General features: G+C 38.0%; 1 protein-coding gene across 2 annotated transcripts; it reads right to left on the bottom strand.

Annotated features, from left to right (window-relative positions):
• Positions 1–1,966: 1,966 nt before the first annotated feature.
• Positions 1,967–21,092, bottom strand: FZD6 (frizzled class receptor 6). Of its 2 annotated transcripts, XM_039328936.1 has the most exons (8): positions 20,799–20,816; positions 20,516–20,631; positions 19,455–19,771; positions 12,613–12,809; positions 9,605–10,622; positions 8,403–8,551; positions 4,313–4,756; positions 1,967–2,358 (listed from the first exon to the last, which is right to left on the bottom strand). In XM_039328936.1, the coding sequence occupies exons 3-8, from the start codon at positions 19,632–19,634 to the stop codon at positions 2,193–2,195; spliced, it is 2,154 nt and encodes a 717-aa protein (XP_039184870.1). In that variant the 5' UTR covers positions 19,635–19,771; positions 20,516–20,631; positions 20,799–20,816; the 3' UTR covers positions 1,967–2,192. The 2 variants fall into 2 exon arrangements, with proteins under 2 accessions (XP_039184870.1, XP_039184869.1); XM_039328935.1 differs by lacking the exons at positions 20,516–20,631; positions 20,799–20,816 and adding an exon at positions 20,988–21,092.
• Positions 21,093–21,286: the final 194 nt, after the last annotated feature.

Genomic DNA, 21,286 nt, shown 5'->3' with positions numbered 1-21,286 from the left:
AAACAATGGCCGGACAGACAGGAGTCTTTGGACAGAAGATCCTGCAAGGCAGTGACTAAAGGTCACTATAGGAACAGTCAGAGAAAAATACTCCTCCTCACCTCCTCACTTAGTCCAGAGAAAGTGCAGTTTATACCTCTCTCTCCCCCTGTCTGTGGCTGTGGCAGCAGACCACGATCAGAAAGGGTTCTCTTCCTTTTCCCTCTTCCTTCCTCCTGTCTCAGTTTCTTGCGATAATCCCGGATTTTAGCTTAAGGGCTGCCCCTTTGTCTGCAAAGGAATGGAGTCCGGATGGCCCCGCCCCCAAGGGAAAACGGCGGGAAGGTCCGTTCGCTCAAAATGGCGAATGGGGAAGAAACCACGCCTCCTAATGTTAGCCCGGGAATCCACGAGGTTCAAACAATGGCGGATCTTTGACTCTGAGGCTCTCGCGCCGCTCCGCTGGTCCTATCGCCCGAACCGCTCAGCTGTTTGGCGGCCCCGGAGAGCGGCGAGCAATCCGGTAGTGAAACCCCCGCCCCAACAGCTGCTCGGTGGGCCGGTTATCGGCGGGCGAGCGATCCGGTCCGGCTCCAAGCCTCCCGTTAGTCCCTGACGCCCCACTCACGAATCCGCCGATCCCGGCTGCCTCTCTCGAGTCCTATCCGCTGCCAGACAAATTTTCGTTCAACTGGAGGAAGAGGGGATTCCCTTTTTTTTTTTTTTTTTTTTTTTAAGTTAAGTTAGTTTGTTCTGAGAGCTGCTTCTCGCACTTCTACCAGGCTTCGAGACTGAGTCAAAACTGGGGTCACGCCCAAAGGAAGGGGTGTGGCCGAAGTTTTTACCCAGTCTGCCAGGCAGGAAGGCCGTCATAGAACCCATCCATTTGGACTCTACAGTCATCCTGCTGGAGAAAGGAACGTTTCAAGTTTAAAATGTTTTGCTCATCCAGCCTTAATATCCTTCTGATGATTTAATCGGCAGGAATTTTAGGATTTAATACAGGTAATCCTTGAACTTACAATCACTCGTTTAGTGACCATTCAAAGTTACAATGGCACTGAAAAAAGTGAGTTATGATCGTTTTTCACACTTAACAATCGTTGCAGCATCCCTGTGGTCACATGATCAAAATTTGGATGCTTGGCAACTGCCATATATTTATAAGGATTGCAGTGCCCTAAGGTGATGTGACCGCCTTTTGCAATCTTATGACAACGGAGTCAGAAGTCAGTCAATGGAGAAGCCAGATTCACTTGGCAACCATTTTACTAACAACTGCAGTGATTCACTTAACAACTGTGGCAAGAAAGGTCATAAAATGGGGCAAAACTCACTTAACAACTGTCTTGCTTAGCAACAGAAATTTGGGGCTCAATTGTGGTCGTACGTTGAAGAACTACCTATACAAGACATGACCTTGCCCAATGAGATAGTAAGAAAAATCCAAGATTAAAAGGCCAGAGATAGTTGATGAGAAGAAGAGAGCAGACTCAGCTCTAGCTCCGACTGACAAAGTCCCAGTCACTACAGTTACCTGAACTTTTTTTCAGTGATCTGCAGAGATTACTGAAGGGATGCCCTTTTATTCTGTTAGGATGCATCCAGTAGTTCACCTCCTACAATTCTGTATAATTTATTATTGTATGACATAGCAATTCATGTTAGTTTAATCCCTAAAATGAAGAACAGCAGGATTAACAGATGTTCTTGCATTATGAGTTGCATCATCCTTAACCAGTGGAAATTTGAGTTGAAGTTTATGGAGATGGACTACAACATCTGAAAGGTCAGCAGGTCATACTCAATTTTAAAGCATAAATAGCACTATTAAAAGGTCTTAAGGCAATTAAGTTTTCTTCAATATTTTTCAGTATATAAAATCTTTCCCTTTATTATTTCACCAGTTTGACATAAAGCAAATTACACAACTGCCCTTTTTAAAAATTTTGGTAACAGATTCCATCGAAGGAATAAGTGTGCAATGTCTCTTTACAATATTATTTTTATTTTTTCTTGGTGCAATGAGTGTGTGCTTATTTACAAGACACAATGCATGCCTCATGTCCAATATTAACAAAGAATGGAGTCATTCTTGACCTCAAATTATTCATGAAACACAATTTTTCCTAACCTGGTGCTCCTTAGAGTTCATAGACATCAAGAGTGAGAATTCCAAGCCAGCGTGGACCAACTGATATTTTTTCATCTCTTTAACCATTTGAGCTATGACCAGACTCGTGAGCTTTCCTTGAATCTGAAGATGAGTGGGCCATCAGCAATCCTGACCCTTTAGTACTGCCAGGCTGGGAAACACTGAGATGTGAATGACCAAGTTGGAGTGGAAGAGTTTCAGTAATGTCATTTTTAGGAGTTGTCCTATGACATACACAAAAAGAAACATTCTATATTGAGACACATAATATAAAAATCAAACAGTGAAATGAACAAATATAAAAATAAACACCTTTTAAACAGCGTATGGGATGCAATGAGTAATGTACACAGGTCACATGCTTTGTATGTATGATGCACAAACTCCGTATTTTCATTTAAAGATCTTGTGCAACAGAGAAGGAAACCAGCTCTAATCTTCAGATGGGACATATACTACTGCTCAAAATGAATGAAGTAGATTATAGAGTCATAATTGCCAATTCTACTTTGCCAATGAATCCAGAGCCCTGGTGATAACTATTAGGACAGTGCAAGAAAGGTAGGTCTAGCACTTTCTGATAAGTCCCTTTGTTTTCAAAATTATCAACTTCTTCCCAGTCTCTGGCAGGGACGAGTGGGATTTTGGAAATATGAATCCTTATATCAAGCAGCATATGCTGCTCTTTTGCAAGCTCTTTTGCAAGCATTTTCCACTCTGAGTTTCCAAAACTTGAAACAGACAAGAACCAGGAGAAAAATTCTGACATTAGAACTCTCTTATGAATTTGGAGGCCTTTCTTCAAATTCAAAGAGAAATCCAATTACAGTAGTCCTTGACTTATGACCACAATTGAGCCCCAAAATTGTTAAGTGAGGTTTGCCCCATTTTACAATCTTTCTTGCCACAGTTGTTAAGTGAATCACTGCAGTGGTTAAGTTAGTAAGACAACTTTTAACTGAACTTGACTTTCCCATTGACTTTGCTTGTCAGAAAGTCACAAAAGGTGCTCAAATGACACGGAACACTGCAACCATCATAAATACATATAAATACATACAGTTGCCAAGTGTCCAAATTTTGATCATGTGATCATGGGGATGCTACAATGATTGTATTTGTGAAAACAGTCATGGGTCACTTTTTTTAGTGCTGTTATAACTTCGAACAGCCACTAAAACAAATGATTTTAAGTCGATTGTTGCAGCCTCAGTAATCAAGTAGATACTTATTATTATGGCACAGTCTCATAATTTCCCAATATCTGATATAGATTAAGACCAGAAACCCCATGGTTATTATGTTTATTAGAAATAGGTTTTGCTATAATGTGATTAGAAAATCTCAGGGATAACAAGCTAACTGTTAAAATAGAACCATATATAATTTATTTATTTAAAAAATTTATAGTGCCACCTACCAGCACATGGCGACTCAACAATACATTATAGTACTCATACCCTATGTAGCCTCACTGTGGAAGAAGATTAATTTTACAAATGAGTAACTGACCTAGGGACCTCAGACAGTTAAACCACTCTCACACATATTAGAGTCTCTGCTCTAGTGATTTATTTAACTAGGCCTCTGAATCAAGATAGCTCACTTTTCATTCACAGTGGTCATTCCTATCTGAAACATTACACTGTAGCTCCAAACTCCAAAACTGGTTGCTGGAGAAGGGTGGATTTGTCTGTTTCAGTTTTCTATTTTTATTCATTCAACTGTTCTTGCGTTAGTTTTGGTCTACTTCCACAATACTTTATGCACATATTATAAAAATCCCACACTAACATTTATGGCTATTCTGCTGCCTGTTTCCTAATACATGGCATTTTTATGTCCTTTTCTCTCCTATAAACACTTTTGGAAAATGATCCCAAATAAACATTTTATAAACAATTCATTTTATTGTGTCTGACCAAATTACCCTGCCATTGTCTAACGGCGAGCAACCTAAACTATTATTTGGGTATTTTGGCCATATAAACATTTACTATCACTGCATCTAACATTTTATGTTTTGTGCCAAAGTGTATAGATCTTTCTTTGTTTTAATGTCTATGCCTAGCACAGATGTATTTTCATGAAACATATTTATCTGCATTTTTGCTACTTTTGCAGTTAGTAACAAGAACATGCGGTAGTTGGTATGAACTAAAGCAAAAACCTTCTTACCTTTTTTCAGCTACTCTCTTCATGCTTTCAGATAAGCTGGCAATATCTTGCTTGTTGTCTCCTTTGCTCTCTTGTTCTTGATGTTCCACAGGCACTTTAGGGCTGGATCGCACTTGTAACATGCTTTGTTCACTATGAGGAAACCCTTCTTCCTCCACTCTCTGACTACGTACTACATCTGCTTCCAACAATTTCTCAGATGCTTCTGGACAACTTTTCATCTCAGTTAAAACTTCATGGCTTAAGTAATCATGGTTAGCAATGGCCACTGCAGAAGTCCCATGATTGCTTGTAGCACCCGTACTAGTCCCCATTGATTTTGAAATCACTTTCAGTTTGTGAGAACTGGATTTGTAGTGTTTCTTTTTATGCTTTGCTTTAGAGTTGTGTTTTAAGAAAAATTCACATGATTCTTGCAACACTCTCCGGCTTTCACTGATTGGACTAATCAGGGAAAAAGACAGAAAAAAAATGCTATTTACCACTTTTTTCTATAATTATTTAGATATTAATAATTATAATTTAGCTAATATAAAATTGGAAAAAGTAGCTAATACTTTAAATAAAAAAAGAGAATTAAAAAATGCCTAGACAATTTAAGAAGTGGATGGAAATGAACATGAAAGGAAGAAATATAAAATCCTGCATACAGGGAGAAGAAATATAAGGTGTAAGTATAAAATGAGAGAGATCAGCCTTGACTGTGTGAAAAGGATGTATCAACTAATGCCAACTGTGTGATCAAGCTGTTAAAAAGAAGTACTGTGGCAAATTCATTAACTGGAGCATAGGTTCCAGGACACAGGAAGTAATTTTTTTCTATTCTGCCCTGGTCAGACTCCTTTGGACTACTGTGTCCAGTTCTGGGAATCACTATTCAAAAAGATATTGAGAAATTTGAGTTAGAAAGACTACAGACATGGTTTAAGGTCTGGAAACTAAAGTCTATGAGGAAACATTAAAGATCTGACTATAGAAGACTGAGAAGAGATATGACAGCAGTCTTCAAATATCAAAAGGACTATCACACAGAACAGGGAGTTGATGCTTTTGCTACTGTCCCAGAGGGCAGGACCAGAACCTGCAAATTAAAACTCCAAGGAAGCAGATTCAGGCTAGACACCAGGAAGAACCTCTTGGCTATGGGAGTTGACAGATAATGGAAGAAGCTGTTAAATGCAAAGGTGTGCTTTCCTTCTCTGGGGACTTTTTCCAAATCAAAATTAAATTAAGAGGAAAATAAAGATACTAGCAACTAAATGAAGGATTGAAACACATGAAAACAATGAGATAATTACAAGATTAGCTCTAACTGAAGAGATGGAAAGAACTGAGAGATTAAAAGAATGTTTGAGAAAAGAAAGGATAGGATAGCACTTTTCAAGTACAGATAGTCCTTTATGACTGGTTACTTAGCTTCCTTCCTTCCTTCCTTCCTTCCTTCCTTCCTTCCTTCCTTCCTTTCCTTCCTTCCTTTCCAAAGTTCCAACAGCCGTCCCCCCCACAGTCACATGACCACATGTTGGGTGCTCAACAACTGGCCCAGATTTACAGCCATTTGCACTGACCTAGTCACATGACGTTATTTCACGTTTTTTTTTTTGCTGAAAACAGGCATTTTTAACAAAACCAGTCCGCAGCAAACAGGTTTGCTTTACAATCGCCAATCAATTCACTTAATGACCAATGCAAAAAAAGTTATAAAATCAGGTCACATAGGTGACCTGCTTTATGACCTTCATGATTTATGACCACAACAGGCAGGCTCCAATTGTATGTCAACTATCTGCACCCAAAGGTATGTCATGAAGAAGTTTAAGACCTGGTTTCTTTTATCAACTCAGAGGTTGGAAAACAAAGTTGGGAAGCAAGATTGCTTATTAGGAATAATCTCATATCAGTGAGAACAGTTAAAAGCTGAAGAAATTACCAACAATGGTGATCTCCTTCACTGGATGTATTCAAGCGTGATTGTAGTCATCTGTCCTGAATGCTTTAATTTAGATTTTTACACAAAGTAATGGATTGGACTTGATGGCATAAATGGGCCTTTTAACTTTATGATTCCATTATCTAGCTAAATGGTGGAGTGTATATTACCACGCCACCTCCCCCCAAAAAATGTTGTTAGGTTCCATCATCCCTGTCCATTGGCCATGCTAAGGCTAAAGAAAGATTTTTAAAAAATATTTGGAAGATCCAAGTTTCTCCAAACTAGTCTGGCAGATTACACCTGAAGGAAATCAGGTAGGAAAAACTAGAGAGTTATAGACATTTATCCTGTTAAAATCAATGGAGCTTGTAAAGTGCATGTCCTGCCTGAGAAATAGCCTCGGTAGTAGCCCGAGTCTCACTACATTTGGATGGCACCACACTAGAAAATGTTGCTCTACCAATCACACATCCTTTGTCTTTTCCTTTTGCTTAGTTAATTCTATAAAGCACCCATCCAGCTTATCATTATATTATGTTTCATGATCTACCTTCTTCTGATACTGTGTGACTGTCAATAAGACAGGTTGGGAAACGGTCAGATAATAGTCAGCATAGCCAACAACTGGACAGTGGGCAGAGCAAGAGGCTCAGAAGGGACTTTGCCTTTCTTTGCTATAAATGAGATGGTGGGAGAATTACACTGCAAGATTCTGTTAGTACCGTGTTTCCCCGAAAAGAAGACCAGGTCTTTTTTTTTGCCTCCAAAAGATGCACCAGGTCTTATTTTCGGGGTATGTCTTTGATATTCACCTCTGGCACCGACAGCCCTGCCTAGTCGGTCCACTTCTTCTGTGACCGAAGGAGCAGCTTCATTCTGCAGCTGCATTCCAGCCTGCATTTTGTAGTCAGGCCTTTCCGGAAGGCCTCTGCAGCCGAGTACCGAGCTATGGATTCAATCCATGGTTCGGTTCTTGGCTGCAGAGTTCTTGCAGTACCGAGCTATGGATCGAATCCTTAGCTCGGTTCTCAGCTGCGGTGGCCTTCTTGGAAAGATCTCTGAGTGAGAAATGTAGGCCTGGCTGCAGAAGATGTCACAGAAGTGGGCCGGTGAGGAGAAGTTTGGCTGCAAGTTAAGTGGGTGTGGGCACGTGGGGCAGCTCCATATCTCCATCCCCTAGCTTATTTTTAGGTGTGTTTCTCACCCCAAAACTAGGGCTTATTTTGGGGTAGGGCTTATATTAAGTCCACCCCCAAAAATCAAGCTAGGGCTTATTTTCAGAGTAGGCCTTACTTTCGGGGAAACACAGTATAGCTTTACAGTAAAGTACAATTATCTAGTCATGTTTTCTATCTGATCTACTTGGTGAGGCTGACAGTGCTCCCTCTCCCCCCTATCTCCCCCCTATCTCCCTCCCTCTCCCCCCCTCTCTCTCTGTATTCATTCATTCACTTTGGTCTATTTTTTCCTGCTATTTTATACCTTCTTCTTCAAAGTTTCCCTAGACCTCTGTCTGCATCTTTGGTTTCTCAGCCTATTTATTCATTTATCAAATTTATTTAGCTACCTGTATCACCAAAGCAGACTATTGCCTGCTTTGTTCTGGAAACCATTCCACCAATTGTTTATTTCTCTGCTATTTAGCTCCATTCAACTCACAATTTATTGCCTTGAATATAGCACTAAAACTGCCTTCAAATGATTGTGTTTTCATAGCACGCTATCATTACTAAACTATAATTTACTGAAACACAATTAATGCATTAAGCTTATGGGACTGGACTTTATAACACAATAAACTAAAAATGTTACTGGCTTATTTGGCTCATGTGAACACAGCCAGTATCTGACTAAATTGTCAAATATTGAGCCTTTAATACATTCATTCTTAACTTGGACTGTTCATAAAATTGGTACACTTTCTCACTCAATATCTAAAAGTGCTTATATGTCTATTATTTACAAATTTTTAGTAAAATAAAATAGGTCACAATATTCATATTCCTAAAGCACTTTATATGTAGTCTATTTTCCCTGCATTCCAACAACAAGGTCACAAAGCATTCTAAGATACATACTTATTTTTAAACATTATCATTTAGTATTAAGGCATTTTATTTATAACTTAAAACTACAAAATACAAAAACTCATCTTACTCTCTTTTGCGATTTCTGTTGAAGAAACTTGCCCATTCTGAAAAGGTCTTTTTACTTCCTATCCAGAAGACTGGAGAGATGCCAACAATTAAAGTCATCAGGTACTTCATTAGAAACAAAGTTATTTCCGGTCTAGCTAATGTTTTTGCCTGGAAAACAATAAGCATTTACTGAAAATACAATAGAAAAAAAATGGTTTTCCTGTATGACACTTCAGAGGACAAAATGAAAAATAGGCATTTCTGATTTATAATGGAAAGGCTAAAAACACAGACTAAGAATGCCTATTGTACACACTTAAAACTGGAATCTCTAGAAATTATAATAGTGCAAAAGAAAGATGGAATTTTAAGGGGAGGGGGTTCTTTTTGTGTATTAGAGATTAGAAGGTAACTACCCTAGCAGTCTTTGTAATTTCATAGAACATAAAACCTGAGATATCTTATAGAAAAAAAAATTAAACTTCTTGAGTATTTCAGTTTTATAATACTGAAATGACACATTCAAATGATATCGAAGATATTTAACTTGCAGTTACTTACCTTGCTTACTTATTTGTTTCTAAATATAAACATTTGACTTTATGGGAGAGGGGTTCGTGAGAACTTCAAATGTCTATTTAATTAAGATGCTTATTATGCAAATGATTGATTTTTCCAATTTTAAATATCACTCAGTTCTTGAATGTTTGAATATATATATATGTACACATTCAGTGCTGAAAATATTGTTAACTATTCTATGAAGATATTGCTATTTACATAACAATTCTAAAAAAATTAATGTTCTCAGAGTCATTATCTTCTGAAACAGGAAGACACCAGATCTGAAACCTACAAGATTGTGTTCAAGTAAAAAATGTTGTATTTCAAATGAGTAATATAGTCTTTCTTCTACCATCTTCAATTTAAAGAGTTACAATTATGAAGCCATTAACTTTTTCTGAAGGATTCTATACACTTCATGACAGATATGCAATGAATTTGGTCCTCACAAAATAAATTATATAACCCTGTATAATTAACAGTTACAGAAACTTTGCAGATCTCCTAAAAGTACTGGTAGCACCAAAGATTCTTTCAAAACAATGCTCTCCTTGCCTATAGACTAATTAATGCATCAAAATATATAACCGAATCCCAAAACTGGATACACTATTCTTTATTATTCAAGCATTAATTTTGCTAATATTTCAACCTTACCTGGTAAGGACAGGGTATATGAAATTGATCACAGTGGTCATAAACCCAAGTGGTTTCCCAGATCTTCCTATACATCTGCTCATAAATGTAACAGCCCAAGAGTATCGCTAGGGGCACAAGGTATAAGCCGCTGAAGACACCAATTCGAATCATGAATTTTTTCAACTTTTCTTGGTTCCTGCCGTCATTCTGTATGACTTGGCGCACATGATTTAAAGAAATTATACCCGCTAAAAGGAGAGATAAACCGACAAAGACACAAATGCACAAAGGCAGGAGAACAAAATATCGAGACGTAGCTAAGTCATAGAGGCCAACAAAACAGACACCACTAATGTTGTCACCTTCCACTTTGTTCATGGCAAGGAGCATCACTGTGAGAAGCCCCGGCATGCCCCAGGCAACTGCATGGAACCACATGGCTTTTTGTTCAATAGCTTCACAGCTCCATTTTCGTCCAGCAGCAAGGAACCAAGTGACTGTGAGGATCACCCACCAGACAGTTCCGGCCATTGTGAAAAAATACAAAGCCATGAAGACAAGGGTGCAACCTTTGTTCTGAGAACCAAGAACGACTGTTTCACCAAGATGTAGTTTTTCATCACTCTTATTACAGGCTGTTTTGTTTCCTAGGACAAATCCGAGGAAGTAAACGAGAGACACTATACTGTAACAAACAGAATAGTAAATAATTGGCCTCTCTGGATATCTAAACCTTTTAACATCTATCAAAAATGTTAGGAATGTAAACAGAGTGGCGCAAAGGCAAAAAATTGAAACAATGCCAGTAAAGCTTTTGGCAACTTCTAGTTCATGATTATTGAAGTACATGTTGGGGCAAGGGGGTGCACACTGCTCAATGCCTAAAAACCTATAGCCTTGTCCACTAGATGTCTGCAAATGACGTGGACACCAAAATCCATAGTCCCTTCTGGGCTGCCCTGAGATCTTCCGTGTGTCCTTGGCTCTTGTAGTAAAAGAAGCAGTGACAGCAGCAGTTTTATCACAGTTTTTCAATCTAGAAAGTCAAAAGAGGGGGAAATTGGTTATGATACTATAGAACTGGCTGTATGCTATCTGGGATTCCATTTGCTTGTTACTCTAAACACACACACACAAAACTTCTCAAAACATGAGATGTATGTTTGTAAGCATAATCTAAGCATATTTTCTTGTAAATCTTTATTAAATATGGTTAAGTATTTTAACATAATGTTAAAACGTTTATTCTGATTCCAAGAGTTCAACTTAAATGTTTTGTAAACATACACACACTTCATCATTTTTATGTAATCTTTTAGTTAAAGGAAAGCAAGCTAGTTTATAGAAAATTGTAATCTCTCTCTCTATATATGAGACATGTCAAACTCGCAACGTCATGTGATGTCGTGCAACGTATCGGGACAGTTTTGCCATTGCTGGCAATGGGGTGGGCGCAGTTTGACACCTCTGCTCTCTATATATACATACAATTTAAACAGAAAGAAAATAAAATTAATAGGCAAGAATCCACAAACAGTCACCATGAGGGAACACAATCTCAAGTACACTGAAGCAATATTCTGCCTCTTGTGCATCAAATACAGAAATTGCTAAAAGTCAATCCAGAGCTCCGAGAGTAACTTCCCCACTTTAGACTGCTTAAGTCTTTTAAAAAGGATTAGGGCTAATATAGAGAAATGTTAACAATTCCTGGGCATAAAAAGTAACTTCCAAGGGTCTGTTAAGCAGTTATTTAGAGCACTCTACACTAGCTGAAGAATTCATATTCTTTAGAGTAGCTCCAAGTGGAGAATTGCTATAGTTAATACAAGGTTTTCCAAGTCTGAATAGCTATAGCTAAGACTGAATCTTTAGTTAAGAAAAGTCCCAGCCTAAGTCACCAATGTTATAAATAAAAACAGGAACCATATATGGTAAGGAACAAGAGACCTTCATAACAAGAGACCTTCATAATTCCTAACAATTGGTTTCTAAAGAAAGTCTCAAGTGAACTGCTATATCTGCAATGGAAATATAAAATCGATCCACATGCCATCAAGCACTACGTCTATCCTGTAGAAATTTCAATTCACTAATTAGTTTTCATACTAACGGTTGCAAATCCCCCTCAATTGTCTATAAAATCTACAGAATTTAAAGAGAAAAAAAAACCTGAACCCAATGAAGCCAAACACCTAGTTAATAGAAAAATCTAGAATGGAGATAAAAGTACCCTTTAAATGTGCTAAACTACAATTCTCAAGATTCCCAATCATCACGGCTCAGATATTATAGTTAAGACGTTTAAATGGACCAGAGTTGCATTTTAACCTCAGTATAAAATAATACTGTTAGATAACAATGAAATATGAACTATATAATAACCTAGCAACAAAATGAATTAAACAAAGGTCAATTACATCAAAAAATCACAACATCCAAACAAAAAAATAAATGTCAAGGCTTGCAGAAACTAAAAATTTCCAATTCTTAGTTTAGGATTAAACATGTTTTCACTATGTGTTAAGAGTGGAATCTAATTCTCTGAAAGAGGAAGGTTGTTCAAGGACATCAATTTTGGGAATGAAGCTGAATGCTAATTTAATGTTCAGGCATGCAGGTACCCGATCCATAAAATTGTTCTTCACCCCAAAATGAGGGAATATGGAAACAGTGTGGAGTATCAAATATCATATAAATGGATATTCATCATGGAGCAATTATTTGATAGATAGTTTCAACTGGGTGCAAAACGGGACAGCCATATATTGTATCTGCAATATGAAGAGATATTTAGCTGGACCTAAGACCTAAGTCAATTCTAGTAGAAATAGTGGTTATTTTATATTTAAATATTTAAGAATATTTAAATATTCTTTTTTATGTTGTTTGTGTTTGAATTCTACTATGGCTGTTTTATTTATTTTTTTCTTTTTCATCTCTTGTATACTGCTGAACCATGAGAGTGCCATAGAGTATAAATTCAACTAATAGAAATAAGAGAAAAAATATGAAAAGCACCGTACCTGCTACATTCAAGTTCCTTAGGCCATCCAATTTCAAACATGTCTATCATCTTTTTACAGTCCTCATACACTCTTGCACAAAGGCTCCGGCAAGGTTGAACAACACGTGTTTGTTCAAAGCAAGCAGGCACAAAGGCTTTGCAGAGAAATGTATGGACGTCTGGAGAGCACTGAAGGTTCAGAAGAGGAAGAAAGAGCTTTGGGAGAGGAAAATGAGATGTGGATTAGCGACAAAGAACATTCAGAATAAATCAAAGCAAGAGTGGCTTTAATTCTTTTCTCCTTTCCTTTTCCAAAAGACTATCAGCTTGTTACAGACCTTTCATTAAAAAAATAACTTCAAAACTATATAACATTTTAGTAAGGCTGACCCTCATCATTCCTGTCAACTTGCTTTTGTAAAAAGCCCTATTGAATGGGTTTTCACCTCTCAATTAACTTCTTCTGAAACTTCAGTTCTGACAAGAGAAAGATTCCAGCAACATGATTTCACTGAAATTTCTAGTAAAAGTTGAAGTGTACCAAACAGGTTTTACTATGAATCAAAATTAAAATTCTATGGGGGGAGGAGCGTGGTCAGAGATTGAAAATATGCTGCAGGGGTAAGGTGATGTATCTCCTCACTTTTTAACATAGAGATTGTACACAATGATTGAGTCTATCCATTAAATGCTATGGGGGATTGAGAGCAAGAAAGAGCAGGCAGATGTTTTCATATACACCTGCACTTGTAGATGAGGCATATTAATTGCTGCCATAAATTATAGTTCAGGTTTCTATAGCAAAGTTTTTAAGCTGTATATTTGAAGTCATTTCTCTTGTATAATTACACTGAACATGTAATTAAACATCCATAGCTTCAATGCCATAGGTTTGACCTCTTTCTCCTGGTTGTGACAGGTGACCTTTTCAAACATCAAGATAGATGTTTATCTAACTAATGTTATTTTGTTCATTGTATCCAATGGCCACCCAGAAAATGCACAAGTCAATAGCATTTTCCTTTATTTGAGATATCCATTGTATGGGCCAAATGAAAATATTCTATTGTACAATAAACCACACTTCCTGTAAAACACCAAAACAAAAAAGTGAAGAAAAACAAATACCAGTTGAATTGTTGAGGAAAAAAGACTGAAAATGGTCTAAGACAGGATACACAAATTATGCCATACTATGCAGAAAATATATTAATAGCTATAATAAATAAAACATTTTATATAACTATCATATTCATGTCAAATATGTAAAAAAAACTAAAAAATATATTAGCAATGCAGGGAAAAAGCACAGGTACACAGACATATCATTAATTATTGGGGAAGTTGCAATACAACAACAACAACAACAATAATAGTAAAGTTGGAAGGGACCTTGGAGGTCATCTAGTCCAACCCCCTGCTCAGGCAGGAAACCCTATACCATTTCGGACAAATGGCTGTCTAGTCTCTTCTTAAAACCCTCCAGTGTTGGAGCATTCACCACTTCTGGAGGCAGGTTGTTCCACTGGTTAATTGTTCTAACTGTCAGGAAGTTTCTCCTTAGTTCTAGGTTGCTTCTCTCCTTGCTTAAAATGTTCAGAAAATTTTGCAATAATGATAATTATGGTGCCTTCCCACAGCGGTCTTCCTTAACTCAAATTCACTCTTGATATTTTTAAGGATAGAAACAGAAGCAATTTTCTTTCCAAAAGTTTTTTGCATATATGGTACAATTGCCTCCCTCTTTTCCTTCAGTTGCTTCTGTTCTTGTCTGTGTGTGCCTTCAAGCGTTTTTGATCACCAGAGACTGCCTGATCAAGTCCCATCTAAGATTTCAGTCTACCATCGCCTCCTTCCTAAAACTGAAGAGAGTGATTGGCCAAATCACCCAACTGGCTTTGTGCCTAAAGTGGGACTAGAACTCTCAGTCTCCAGCTTTCTAGCCTGGTGCCTTAATCATTACATCAAACTGATTCCAACTGAAACAAAAAGTATTCTTCAAATGTTGTTTATCTATGATCTATCAGTCATGATAGTCTCCATTATATCTATTAAATCTATTTTTCCTTCTACATTAACATAATGTACATAATTTCATTGATTTTTCCATACATTATTGCCAAGATAATAAAGGCTAACTGTTCAGCTTTTTTTAAGATTAATAGGTTCTATGGCCTGAAGATTTGCAAAACCTAGTCTAAAAGATTCATTTCTACTTTCCGCATGATTCACTTGCCTAAAGAATCTTACACATTTTACCAGTTTTTGTGAAGTACAATTCATCTCATTTTAGCAGTTTATGCTAGATAAATCAGACCATGATGCAAGAAACCAAATCCGTCTCATTTGCAATCATTGATCTATAGGATTCTTCTCTTTTTAAACCTCTTCCATAGACCAAAAAAAAAAAAAAGGATTAGAAAACCATCTATCCTCTGGTTGTCTTGGTTAGTTGTTTCTGGAAATGTTGAATGAGGTGTAATGGATTAGTTTATAACCCCTATTAAACAACCTGTTACCCACTAGATCATCGTTTCAAACATATTTCAGATATATATTTCAGATATATATTATCAGATTCCTCAATTGCCTTCAACAATGGCAGAGTCTGTAATGTACTGGAAAAGATTTTTAAAACATAGGGAGATATTCAGAGATGTATCAGCCTTGAAAGTAGCCCTATAGAACTGTATATCAGTCAAACATAAGCAGTTGACCACAAAAAATGTTTTATGACATTTTATATTATATTATGCTAAATGGTTTCTGATAATTTTTTCATGTTTTATAAAATTTGCCAAATTTTAATTTGACAAGAGTTGTTTAGGATGCATTCTGTAATTTAGTCCATTTGAAGTACCTTGGTTGAAAAAAATTTGCCCTAGGATATACTGTTTCACCTAGTTAAAAATTACAGACACAAGTTTTAGATAGTCCTTGATTTACAACTGAGATTTAATAATGGTTCAAAGTTACAGCAGCCTTGAAAAATATGTCTTACAACTCATCCTTGAAGTTAGGACCACTGCAACACCTCCATGGTCATACTTTTGACAACTGGCTTGCATTTACAATGGTTGCAGTGTCTTGAAGTTATGTGATTGTAATTTGTGATTTTCCCAACTGACTTTATGACAAACAAAATTAATTGGGGAAACTGGAATCACTTAACCATGTGATTCACTTAATGATGGTGATTAGCTTAATGGTGATTAGCTTAATGAATTGAAATTCTGGTCCCAATTGTGGTTGTAAGTTGAACTGTACCTATACATAGATAAATGTTACTACTTTTCATGTATAAATAAGGGGTTACTGGTAATGTTTAGCAATTTATCTTTTTCTAATCTATAATTGTGGTTAGAGTTTGATCATTAAAAGAGGTATTGGAGGTTCTTTAAATAAAAGATGGACTGTTGTAATTTGTATCTAGTAACTTTTATTGGATCTTTGCCGATTTATAAGGAGAGCGGAAGATTTAGAGATGGATCTATGGAAAATGGGATAAGGTAGAACAAAGATATATTAGCATTTTAAGAGACAGTGATATGCTGTTAATGTTGAATATACTTGTTGGGGATGAAAGGAAAAAATTCTTTTCTTTTTTGCGGAGGCTTTTTCCTGCACTTTTAAAATATTTATTTCTTTTTTAAAAAAATATTTTATGAAGTTCCTGTGTTAATGTTACCTGTTTAAATAATCCTTAATAAAATTATTCAAAAAGAAAATCATCTGAGCCTCCAAAACCAATCTTTTTCCAAGGTTTTCAAAGTCTATGGTGATATTTTGTAAATATTCTTTGCAGTATTGTTTTATCCCCAAGTGTGTCAGCAGAAAGGGATAACCATCAGTTGAATTGCTTGGAACATGATACATACTTGTTCCTTGTTCCTGGAAGATAACTTGCTTCATGAATTGAAGGATCTGCCTCTATACCCTTGTTTCAAATAGCTACAGCACAATTGCATTCTTTCTGTGCATCTCTTGTCTGCACCATCTTTTTCCTTAAATACCCCCCTAGACTGTTTCATCTGGGAAGCTTGGGAAGCTTTTAAGAGTTTGAGCATTACAGAATATCTTCTCTCACCCGCTCGCTTTGCTATTCTATTTGTCTTCTTTATGGAGAGTTGTTTTACTGTGCCTCAATCATAGTCTCCTTTCTTTGAAAGGATTAAATCCTCATCATTTCTCATCAACTGAATGTAGCTACTTGCTGCTCCAATCTTGTATCTTTTTCTTCAAGAGTCTTTTTCTTCATTTGCTGTAAACATAATCCTGGTTGTTTTCACCCAAGAAGATAAAGATGCCATAAATCTGGATGTCACAATGACAGACTTCTGTCCATTCATTTTCACTTTTTCTTCATTCTTCTCTCTATTATCAGTAGAGAGGCTTGTATTTCTTATTCCTTTTTCTGACCCTCTTACAGTTGGTCAAGGACAAACTATAAATTTACAAGGACTTTTTTGTCTTCAAGCAAATTCCTGCTAGCTCTGTTAACTCAATCAGAGCACTGCTGCCTGAATCTATCCAGCTTATATCCATCTTAAGCTGTTCCATAAGCAGGAAGAAGTCAGCCAGCCTCCATAACGGGCAGTCAGCAGCTCCCAGGACCTATCTCTTCCAATTATTCAAGCGAGTTCCTTTCCTCAGCTCTGCATACAATCCCTCAGGAGACACAGTCCTTTTGTCACTTCCTCCCATTCAACTCTCTGACCAAATTCCCACAGGCATGAATTCAACGTCTACACTGAATCTAGTTCCCCACCCCGACCTATGTAAAACACCAATTTTTGTTCTTAAAAATCGTCCCCCAAATTGTAAAAAGCAACCTAAGGTGGGAGTGGGGGAATAGACTTTTGACCTACATTAATCCTTAATTCAAGAGGTACCTTAAGAGCACCTCATTTTGCTGATTAAAGTCTTCCTTAGAAGCAAATCCTGCCAAATTCAATTGGGCTTACCCCTGTATAATTGTACTTAAAATTGCAGCTTTAAAAAGCATGCTCAACGCTTTATCTTTCATCTTCGTTACTACATGTGTTGACTTGCCACAGTTACCTTACAAGGTATAAAGTGAGTGCTCAAATGCAATTTATTTTTGAGCATGTGTACATATAACTTCTCTATATCTACACAGAAACAATTTTCATATAATTTTGTTAATAAAGGCATGCAATATCACCGTGTCCACCTTCAATTGCCAACATGCCCTTTTCTTGCAAAACACTCCCTTACATGTAAATATACATATTTAGTAGTCATTACTAAAGATTTAAATACATCAGACATATTTCTACCAAATTTGAATGCATATATAGCAGAAAAAAAGATCAACTGTAAGATCATCTTTCTTCATATTAACCGTGTCTGATATTGAAACTATCAATAGTTGCAATCTCTTTTAGTAGCATGTTTAGAAATATAAAAAAAAAACATTCACATCTAGAGCTTTATAGATAGCAATTAATTTTTAGGCAGGCAGATGCTTGAAGGCCTGAGGAGATCCCACAAGAGGCTACCTGCTATAAAAACCAAGAAGCTTTTAGTCTGATGATTAAAATGCCTCAGTTGAGGAGCCAATACAGAAAATTAAACATAGGTTCAGGGAGGATACATAAAAAACTGTTTTTGAAAATATTTCAGATGAAAGCTTATCTCTGGATAGCTAAGAATTGTTAATTGGATTTTTAAAACGTTAAAATATTTTATTTTAAATTGATTTTTAATGATTTATGGAATTGATATTTAAGTATAAAAAAGAAAATATAAGAAAAATTAGCTCATACCACAAATAAGGTAATTCTAGAAAAACAAGATGCAGTGTTTATAGATGGAAAAATTAACAGATATGCTTCAATAATTTTTAAAATTATACTTTCAAAGAAGCAAATTGAAAGAATAGCTATCAATTTTGAAATGAAAGCACTCCCGAGGGGAAGGCCTAATCCAGATGACAATCATGCTTCTCTCATTGGGTGCTTAACACAATCATTTTATGCAGAGCTAACTCATAACAAGACAGTGCCCAGACAACTAGACTCTAAACCATTAAGGCTAAATCAACACCTTGACTTGTGTCTAAAACATAATAGGCAACATGGCAGATCTTTCAATATCATAATGATCATAATTATACCAGTTGGCAACCTAAATACAACTCTTCAAAAGTAAAATACAGAATATTTTACAATAGTCTAATGGATCACAATTTGCAGAGCCTGAAATAAAGGCTCTGTTCCATTCATGTACCCAATCAACCAAATGCAGGCAATTATTTATGTTTCCATGTCTTGAAAAAGGCTCTGGAAATCTCAATTGCCAGCTCTTGCTCCTAACATAACAAAAACACTGAAAATGGAAGTGGGCCAAGCTGTCAAGGGATAGACAAAATCAGAAAATATATTTAAAAACAGACTGAAAAGGAAGCATCATAGGAAAAGCTCTCATATATTTTCACCACATTAACTACTTGACACACATAATGGGTGCTGTAAACTGTTTCTTGAATTACCAATAATAAAGGTTCCTAAAATAATAAATTAAGAGCCATTGTGGTCTAGTGGTTAAGGTGCCGACCTAGAAACCAGGAGACGATGAGTTCCAGTCCTGCCTTAGGCATGAAAGCCAGCTAGGTGATCTTCGGCCACCCACTCTGTCTCAGTCCAACCCACCTCACGCTGTTGTTATTGTGGGGAAAACAGGAGGAGGAAAGAATATTTTGTACGTATGTTCACCACCTTGAGTTATTTATAAAATAAAAACAGGATAATAACTAATAAATAATCTTACCTTTTTGTACTGCAAAAGATGTCTGCATTACAGCAAAAGTGCTTATAAATGCACAAGGACAAAACTCACCTTCAAGTGGGAAGCTGCAGTGTCCTGATCATAATGTCCCATCATATTAGGAAAAAATGTCATATTGTAAGTCATTCCAGAACATCTTGGGATAATAATAGGCTCACATGTGAACAAACTGTGTCCATATGTCAAGTTTAAGATTAAACTCCAGATCAGAAGGAAAACAAGGACCCCCATTTTCCCAAATATTTCCAACTTTTTTCTGTCCTGTTTACTCTCTCAAGCAGAATACGGACATTCAGAGATTACATTTGTTGTTTCTCTTCATATTTGCATCGGTGTGCTTTAACCGTAACATTTTTCCAGACGGCAAACTGCAAAGCAACCAAAAGAAGTTAACTGATAGCGGCTTTAACTGCATCAGGAGTCTTGTAAACATTAAACAGAAATGAAAGTCGTACTTTAGAACTGCAACAAGAAGCTTCCTTCTCTACTTATGCCAGACAAAACAATACTGGATTTGTTCTCCAATAGCTAAAAACCAGTTACTATCACAGAAAACACAAGCCTCTGCATGTTTACACAGCAGCATTCCACAGCATGCAGTGAGATACTCCCCAAGTGTTAGAAATGCAGCCAGGCGGAGAAATTGTTTGTTCCCAATAGCTACGCATACAGGCTCAACCTGTAGGGAAGCACCATCCAAACTTTAAAATCCAACCGATTATCAAATGTAAAATCACTCGCAACTTCCCCATGTAGGTCACAGCAGCTTATGTTTACGATATACTATCGATGGTCAACACACGCTCTTTTTTGTCGTAACCTTCCGCACGGCTGGTCCAAGATCGCATAAAAAAAACTGTTGCTACCCAAACTATACTTCGCTCCAAGTATTCCCAAAGCTTTCCGTTCCTCACGCGCGCGCGCTGGCGCAAAGAAGTGTGCGTGGAAAGGGACGGTTCCCACCCCCAGCCGATAAACTCTAAAGGAGAACTCCCAAGTGGGGGGGGAGGAGGAGACCCAAGCTTAGGAGGCCGTTGCTCGCTTCCTGCCGCATTTCAGGCCACCTGCGACTCAAAGCGCTGCAGGTCCTACGAGCTTTTCACGCCACTTACCGGACCCCGATACGGGTCCCCCTTTCGGAGTCGGTGCCTGCAAAAGCCTGAAACGTCGAACTCTTCAAAGCGCACAAGCCCGGAGTCGCCGATGCGTGGCGGTACCTTCTCTGCGTCTAAACGCGACAAAAAGTGGGGCGAGTTTTTCAAACACCTCCCGCGAGCTGCGATCTCAGCCCTGCCGCGTCTCCCCCACCCCCCCCACCCACCCCCCAACAACAATCCGCCACTTGAATCCCGAGCAATGGGGGAGCGAAGAGCGGCTCTGAGCACGGACGCAAACCCGAGGTTTAAAGGTTTTTCCATTGGATTCCCGTCGCGAGAGGAAAATGCTGAGCGCAGCCAGCCAACTCGGGCTCCGCCTCCCTTTTTGTCCCCCGCGGCGAAAAGTCCCAGCGCCGTCCGGAAAGGCTGCGCCAAACGCCCGCGCGCAAAGGCTCGGCGGGAGGCGAAGCCGCGCGCCCTACCTCACCTGCGCCAGTCGGGGAGGGGGGCGAGCGCTGCACCTGGCCGGCCTTGGGGAGAACATACCCGCGCCGCCCGCTCCCTTCGCCGGTAGGATGTGACTTTTTTCGCCCCCTGCCGAAAGGAAACGAGGAGAATCGCGAGTCGCGCGATATTTGAACGGCCGGCGGAAGGGGGGCGCGTAGACGCACCTCCCCCATCACCTGAATCTTCTCCCGCTTCCCTTTCCCCAGGCCGCTCAGAAGGCACGTGCTTTCCTCCCGCGTGGGCTGCCTGCGCGCCTGGCTGGAAAGATGAGCGTGCTTG

Source organism: Crotalus tigris, unplaced genomic scaffold, assembly GCF_016545835.1.
Source record: "Crotalus tigris isolate CLP2741 ecotype Arizona unplaced genomic scaffold, ASM1654583v1 scf7180000024384.25900115:4084858, whole genome shotgun sequence".
Taxonomy (NCBI): Eukaryota; Metazoa; Chordata; class Lepidosauria; order Squamata; family Viperidae; genus Crotalus; species Crotalus tigris.
Note: the sequence above shows the minus strand (reverse complement) of the source record. Positions and strands in the feature narration are given on the sequence as shown.

Bases quoted from the DNA above. Each gene is read 5' to 3' on its own strand.
- FZD6 (XM_039328935.1), bottom strand. From the start codon at position 19,634: ATGGGGGTCCTTGTTTTCCTTCTGATCTGGAGTTTAATCTTAAACTTG. The intron at 10,623-12,612 runs GTACGGTGCTTT...TTGACTTTCTAG, and splicing joins AAGGAACTTGAATGTAGCAG to ATTGAAAAACTGTGATAAAA. The intron at 2,359-4,312 runs GTAAGAAGGTTT...TGTATGTCATAG, and splicing joins AAGAGAGTAGCTGAAAAAAG to GACAACTCCTAAAAATGACA.